The 8,002-nt window shown below is 38.9% G+C and overlaps 1 protein-coding gene across 1 annotated transcript; it reads left to right on the forward strand.

Annotated features, from left to right (window-relative positions):
• The first annotated feature begins 3,943 nt into the window (after positions 1-3,943).
• LOC104591216 (putative xyloglucan endotransglucosylase/hydrolase protein 7) lies at positions 3,944-5,732 on the forward strand. Its single transcript, XM_010250002.3, has 4 exons — positions 3,944-4,369; positions 4,512-4,612; positions 4,724-4,920; positions 5,025-5,732. Exons 1-4 carry the CDS (start codon positions 4,192-4,194, stop codon positions 5,413-5,415), a joined length of 867 nt encoding a protein of 288 aa, XP_010248304.1. The 5' UTR covers positions 3,944-4,191; the 3' UTR covers positions 5,416-5,732.
• Positions 5,733-8,002: the final 2,270 nt, after the last annotated feature.

The following is an 8,002-nucleotide window of genomic DNA, read 5'->3' on the forward strand; positions in this document are numbered from 1 at the left end:
CAAACTCTTTCAAGAGTATCTCCATTCAAAGGAACTGAAGGAGAAAGGTTGATGAGGTCAACTGCAGTTCTCATAGCCTCACCCCAAAAGGATTTGGATAACTTAGCATGAGAGAGCATGCATCTGATTCTGTCAGTAATTGTTCTGTTAATTCTCTCTGCTACTCCATTGTGTTGAGGAGTCTTAGGAACACTTTTCTCAAGCCTGATACCATGGATCCTACAATATTCTTCAAAAGGACCCCTATATTCACCACCATTTATTAGCTCGGATGCACTTCAACTTATTCCCTGTTTCTCTCTCAACCTTGGCATGAAAATACTTGAAAACATCCAACACTTGATCCTTAGATTTCAAGGCAAATGTCCACACTTTTCTGGAGTGGTCATCAATAAATGTCACAAAATATAATGCACCACCAAGAGATCTATCTTTCATGTAACAAACATCAGTGTGAACTAAATCTAAAACATGAGGCTTTCTAGATAGAGAAAATTTATGAAATGCAACTCTACTCTCTTTGCCAGCTAAGCAATGTACACATGTTTCAAGAGGCATACCTTTCACATCAGGAAGAAGATTTTCTTTGGAAAGTATCTGAATCCCTTTTTCACTCAAATGTCCAAGCCTTCGGTGCCAAAGTTCAATGGATGAATCATGACCTGCATTCACCTCTCCTTTGCTCAACCTTGTTTGCATCACATAAAGGGTATTGTGCTTATTTCCCTTTTTCACAATGAGTAAGTCCCGATTGAGCTTCCATTTTTCATCACTAAAGGTATTTGCATAACCTTCATCATCTAACCTGCTAGTGGAAATCAGATTTAGGCGGATATGAATAACAAGTCTAACATTCTTCAAAATTAATTTGCAACCAGTATTGCTATCTAAATAAATGTCTCCTATACCAACAATCTTGGATGTACCAGCATTTCCCATACGAACATGTCCAAGATCACTTGTAGTGTAAGTTGTGAAAGATTCACCATGGGGAGTAACATGAAAAGAAACACCCGAACCTATGACCCAATCACTGTCTGGGCATGCAAAGTTGACATAATTATCATCACAAACAATAACAGCATCACCCTCGGCTGCAACAGCTGTAGTATCTTTTTCTTCTTTTTTGCCTTCGCCTTTTCCTTTGGCTTGTTCTCTTTTCCACACTCTGCATTCATTTTTGTAATGTCCCGATTTATTACAGTGATGACAAATGATATTTTTCTTGGACCTATACCTTCCTCTGGTTTTATCATATTTGTTACGGAGACCTCTTCTCTTACTTCGTCCCTGTCTTTCTTTATTTTCTGTTACAAGAGCTCGAGATTCTAAGTAAGTCCCTTGTTCTTTCCTCCTGGACTCTTCATTCAACAAAGCATCATTGACTGTGTCAATGGTTACTATACCATTAGGGGCTGAATTACTAACTGAAACCACCAAGGTTTCCCAACTGTCAGGCAATGAACTAAGTAACAATAAGGCCTGCACTTCATCATCTAGATTCAATTTCATAGTAGTCAATTGATTTATCAAAGCTTGAAAATCACACAAATGTTCAGACATGTTAGTCCCATCTTTATATCTCAAGTGTGCTAGTTTTCTAATCAAGGCAGCCTTGTTTAAACCTATTTTTCCTTTCATACATAGACTCTAATTTTTTTCCATAAAACATCAGCCCTAGTTTCTTGTGCAACATGGTGAAAAATACTGTGGTCGATCCGCTGTCGGATTTGGCCTATAGTTTTTTTATGCATGATTCCCTATTCATTACTTGACTTGTCACTTGGCTTTACTTCATCACCTCTTATGGGTAGGTACAAATCTTTACAATAAAGAATTTCCTCCATTCTAGGTTTCCAAATGGCATAATTCGATGAAGTCAATTTTATCATAACACCCGAGGGTTCCTCCATTTGTATCAACACAAACAATTAATTTCAACCAACCTGACTCTGATACGCAAGTTACACTATAGTAGCAGAAATGAATGTAAAACCAATCCCAGGACAGCAAGAACTTTTCCCCCAAATTTGTGTGTCAAAATGGGTTTGCCAACAACAATAATAACAAGTAAACAATTCAGCCAAGTAACATAAAAACAAATAACAATCACCACACAATAGCACACCGAAATTTTTACGTGAAAAACCCCAAAATCGGAGAAAAACCACGGGACCTATGGTCCGTAAAAGTCTTCCACTAATTCAGAAATTAATGGGTACAATAGTCTTCTCTACTTGCAACTAGATGCTTACAAACATCAAGGAAATAATCCTTGGCTCACAAAAACAACATTAACATCACTAAATGCAAGGTGGATACAACACAAACATAAATTTAGATCTCACCAAATTGCTGTAAATCTGAACTGAGAAGTAGAGAAAAAGAAAAGATTCACCAGATCTGAACTGGAGTGGGATTCTTAACTCCAATACTTAATATCATCAAGAACGGGCTTGAAAGGCACCTCTGAACTTGATCTTGAATGGAACAAATGCCAACTTTTTCCTCTTCTTCACAAAACTCGAAGAACAAAAAAAAACTTTCTTTTAGGTTCTGTATATTTTTTTTCTTCTTCGTTCTTTTCTGTTCGGTGGTTAATAGTTTGACGCCACTCAAAAAACCAAATAAAAAATGTGGTAACCACTTTACCATTCAATTCTTTATATTAATCGAATTTTATTTTGAAAATTTGAAGAATAGTAAAGTATAAATTCAACATTTGATTTGTTTTCGTTAACATTCAACCGCAATGTCAATTGTCAAATACAAAACGTACTTTAACATAATATATAAATAGTAAAGATAGACAAAAAGTTTATTTATAAATCGAAAAATATCAAATACTATTTGGGCCGGCGTAGCAGAAATAGATCGAATGGTGGAGTGATCTTGATTTTTATGAGATTATTAAACAGACAAGGCAACACGAGAGAAGAAAGAGGGGGGGGGGGAGATATTTGGATTCCCGACACAAAACGTCAGATCGGGCAGGTGTAATTAGAAGCCACAATCGTCGCTCTCATTCACGAGCCCTGTCGTACGATTTCATCATGTAGAAAAGTAGAGAAGATCGACACGTGGCGTGAATTAATGTGGATGGTCCTGTTGGTAGGGGTACTTAAGTCCTAAAAAACGTGGAGAGCGTCGGTAGTGGGCCCACTCCCATAGACTTCTCGACGTTGAGCCTTGAGGAGGATTCTCTTCCATGCATTTTTCTTTCTGTTAGAAGCTCTAGCCATTTATTCTCTGAGAAACCCAAGAAGTATTGATAGGATGTTGAGGTGTCTCTTTGTTTGACCGCTTGGAACTTAAGATGATATTTAGCTTCCTATCCTATCATCTCATAAGAAGAAATTTTGTACGGGCAAGATCTAAAGTCAACATCTTTAGCTGGTTCTGAGTTTGCCACGTCGTACGTCTTTAGCTTAGCTGAAATAGTTGCCGCTCACTGAGTCACTCTGACCAAAATCCCAAATGTCCCATGCCCCATGTTGGAGCCAAGTGAGGTGATATCAATTAAATTCATCATCCTTGAAAAAAAAAAAAAAAAAAAACATCACGGCCCGCCCTACCCGATCTATGGCTTTGGCGTTCATCATCCCATCATCGATCTACCTCCATCTCTTTTTAACACTTGGGCTGTGTTTGGTTTGAAGAAAAAAGTAAAGGTTTTTTCCTTAGAGTAGGTTCTATTATTTTGAGAATTTTACATTTTATTCAAGCCTCCACTCTGCATATCGAGAAACTGATCGTGTGGTGTGGTGGGATTCTCCGTTCAAAATCAAGAATGCGAAAATGGGTCAAATTTATGTTCGGATTAAATGATTTCCATGGCTTGACTTAACTTGCAATATAGGTTGTTTCAAATTATAGGAATAGGAGATTAGAGAGAGAGAGAGAGAGAGAGAGAGATTAAAAGAGGTGGCGGGAAAAAACAGTTGGGTAGGGTGGGGGGATGAGGCAAAGGCGGGGCCGAGGGAGGGGTTGGTATTAGCTGGACGAAAATCATAGCAGTGATGGCGTTTTCTATTTGAATGCAGCAGTCCCCATCGCTTCCCCTCCTCCACCGCTGTGCGCTGTGTATAAAACCCCGAAAACCTCTCAAAAATCTCAACATATATTCCAACCCCCTTATTCACTTTTGTTTAGGGATTCCCTCTCTCTCTCTCTCTCTCGGACAATCAAAACATGGCCACATTCACATACACCTCCTTAACGCTTTTGTTGCATATTTTCACATTTGCTCTCTCTGTCTCGGCTCGTCCCGCTACTTTCCTCCAGGATTTCCGCATCACGTGGTCTGATTCCCACATCAAGCAAATCGATGGAGGTCAAGCCATCCAACTCATCCTAGACCAAAGTTCAGGTAATTAAGCACTTATTGGGATCCTATTCCTCTCTCTCTCTCCAGAACCAGATACCAATGTCTGTCTAGATATACGCTTTGATTAATTTCATCGAATACAATTTAAGTTTTGTTTTTGCATCAATTTTTGGTACATTTCCAGGATGTGGGTTTGCCTCCAAAAATCAGTATTTGTTCGGACGTGTGAGTATGAAGATCAAACTCATTCCGGGCGACTCCGCCGGGACTGTCACTGCCTTTTACGTACGTAGTTGTCTTCTTCTCGCTCTCAGCTCATCAGGCCACTTGGTTTGTCCACTACTGAAATAATTAAGTTGCTTGTTTTTACAACTTGTTGTCTGTTTTAATATGCAGATGAATTCGGACACCGATAACGTGCGCGACGAATTGGATTTCGAGTTCTTGGGCAACCGGACTGGGCAGCCATACACAGTCCAAACCAATGTCTTTGCCCATGGTAAGGGTGACAGGGAACAAAGGATCAACCTCTGGTTCGACCCTGCAGCAGAGTTCCATACTTACTCTATTCTATGGAACCACGATCAAGTTGTGTAAGTTCAATTAAATTCAACTTCATCAATAAGACAAAAAGAGAAAGAAAGAGATAAAATTACGTACGTTATTTATTGATATGAATGGTGCGTGGTGCGTGCAGCTTCTTTGTTGACGACGTGCCCATTCGAGTTTACAAGAACAATGAAGCCAAGGGGATCCCTTATCCGAAACTCCAACCCATGGGGGTGTACTCCACACTGTGGGAAGCCGACGACTGGGCCACCAGAGGCGGGCTGGAGAAGATAGACTGGAGCAAAGCACCCTTCTATGCTTACTACAAGGACTTCGACATTGAAGGATGCCCAGTTCCTGGACCGGCGACTTGCGCCTCCAACCCCAACAACTGGTGGGAGAGCCCTGCTTATAAGCAATTGGACGCCGTCCAACTCAGGAATTACAGGTGGGTTCGCATGAACCACCTCATCTACGACTACTGCACCGACAAATCCCGCTACCCGGTCACCCCGCCGGAGTGTTTGGCCGGTATCTAATGTCATGTTATATTATATACTAATCAAAGCAACTGGATTGATTACATATCATATCCCATGCCGATCTCGCCGGAAAGCTCAAGTTTTTTTCAGGACAATGAAGAACTATACACCATGGATAGGATGGATCATGCAATTAAATTAAGAATAAGACGACGGATTTATTTTCAAATGTGGCCCAAGCCTAAGTCTGTGTAGTTGGTGTTAATGCTGTAATAATCGGCGTAGGTCGATATCTATTTTGTGGCTCCACGTGTTTGTGTTGGCTCGGAGTTATTAATTTGTATGTTAATAAAAGTCCCGAGTGTTTGTGAAAATGATGGGATTATAAACTTGTATATATATAGCCCTGATCGATGATTGGATGAGAATGAATTAAACTCATCAGTGACCGGACCCAACGGCATAAGGTAGGTGCCTTAATTGAGTTTGATAATTTTTTTTAGTTAAATTAAAGAGACATATTATATGTATATTTATCATTTAAGACAATTAAACCAAATTTGGATTCGAGGTTTTATATGACCAGAAATCTTTCTGTATATGCCTTTTTCACTAAATTTTGGCATGTATTGTTTTTTATCTCCTTCTCTTCTTTTAATTTCCTTATCCTCTTCAGCCAAAATTTTGGGTTCTTTGTTTTTGAATTCCTTTTCTTTTTTATTTTCTGTTATTTTGGTCGTTTCAACAATTCCAAAAATAATTTCCATTAATTTCCTTCTTTTTTTATTTATTTTAATTTGTAAAAGGCAATGAAAAGTGAAAAAGACCACACCATACTATTAGCTGATGCATCTTAATACAGAAGTGACAATTAACATGGTCTTTGGAAGTGTGGGCGTTTTTTGGACCGATTTTCAAGAAAAAATGCCCATGTTTCTAAGACCTATTTTTCACAAAAAAAAAAAAGCTTCTACCACGTAGGTAATGAGCAATACTATGCTGTTTGGTAAGGTGACTTTTATGTATACGTGGGATACACATCAGTCAACTGTTAGGAAAAAAGGTTCACCAAATTTAAGGTTTTATGCATCGGTAAGATCCCGATTTTCAAGACATGCCTGATTTTTTAATAATCAACCGAACCAAACAATGAAATACATAGGCGTTTGTTGGATCCAACGTGAAAAAAAAACGACCACAATTCCAAACATCCCCTAAATTTTGCAATAGCATAGTGGAGAGAGCATTTCAGTGGTTGAGGTCCCCTTGATATGCGACCTGCAGGCTGCAACTATGTCTGATGCATCGTCTGTGGTCGTGCTCAATGGCTGATGCTGCTCGACCGGCGACCGGAGCCTTTCAATCCCAGGGCCACCTACGTATACGTCTGTTGTTTGATTTCTGCCGCATCAATACTTGACGACATTTGCTTAACCATTGTTGACTTGATTGACTGGGTAAGAAAATGAAAAATTAATACTAGGTACTATTGGGGTAGTTGGTGGTGCATGAATCTAATCTAAAGCTTTATAAATACAATTTCTACAGCACTTTCTCTCGCTGACCATTTTCACTGTTTCTCACGGTGCATACATTGCTTCATGATGTCCCAGGACTTGAGGTAGAGCTTTTCTGGCACGGACTTGTTATTAGATAATAAAAGCCTATTCAGAGACCTCATTTAATTTAATTTAAGCATCTCACCTAACAGCTTAAAAGTTTTTAGGTTGAATGGTTAGTTGAGACCTTCTCAGGTGGTTAAAAAAAATTTTAAGTTCCTTTGAATTTGACACAGCTCCCCGTTTAACAGGTGTGCAAACGATTGGCTAATAGTTAAAGAATAAAAACCTATTCAAGAATCTCACCTAACAGATTAAGCTTGTAGTAATTAACAGTTTCCTGACATACACGATATAAAGAGGAAGAAAGATAGGTGAATGCTAAGGCTCAATTTGAAAAGAATACAAACACAAAATAATACAAAATACAAGGTTTTGTATCTCCATCCAAACTAAGCCTAAATGACAAGAGATTTGTGTCTCTGCCTTCTCAGACACTGGATCCAGATCGCACCAAGCTATCTATTTCCGAGAATGTGAATATTTATACATTTCTTTGGATATTTTACCTTTACAAGGTAAAACAGTCCAACTGTAGCAAAACAAGCAACTTTCCGTTGTTTCTCTCTCTATTCCATAGGGGAGAGAAGGGAGGGGGACTGAGGAAGAGAATCAAAGTAATTGAAGTGATGATGGTCCATTATTTGGCGCAAACTGATCCATTGGTTGGGTCCCCAGTCCTAATGAAGGTTGTGCCGACGTACAGGGAGCCCCCCCCCCCCCCTTCTATTTGACTCATTTTATGTCTTCTTTCTGTAAAAGCCAAGGACAAAGGAATCTATTTACTCTATTCAGCTGAAAATTTGCAACCAGAGTTTCGGACTTGGGATTTGGACGTTTTCAGGACAAACACAAACATTATTTTTCCAACTGTTTCCACGTCAATGACATCAATTGCAACGACAACTTATCCTTTCAAAACCACTAATGGGAAAATGAAAGAAAATAATAATAATTAAGTATCGTATAGATCCAAGAAAAGAGCAAGTATTCAGATTTTAGTTAAGTAAATCTTGCCATATTGA

This window comes from Nelumbo nucifera, chromosome 6 (assembly GCF_055504915.1).
Source record: "Nelumbo nucifera cultivar China Antique chromosome 6, China Antique-T2T, whole genome shotgun sequence".
Classification (NCBI taxonomy): Eukaryota; Viridiplantae; Streptophyta; class Magnoliopsida; order Proteales; family Nelumbonaceae; genus Nelumbo; species Nelumbo nucifera.

Excerpts from the sequence above, each read along its gene's own strand:
- LOC104591216 (XM_010250002.3), top strand. The coding sequence starts at position 4,192 with ATGGCCACATTCACATACACCTCCTTAACGCTTTTGTTGCATATTTTC. Across the intron at positions 4,613-4,723 it reads GGACTGTCACTGCCTTTTAC|ATGAATTCGGACACCGATAA; the intron begins GTACGTAGTTGT and ends TTTAATATGCAG. Across the intron at positions 4,921-5,024 it reads TGGAACCACGATCAAGTTGT|CTTCTTTGTTGACGACGTGC; the intron begins GTAAGTTCAATT and ends TGGTGCGTGCAG.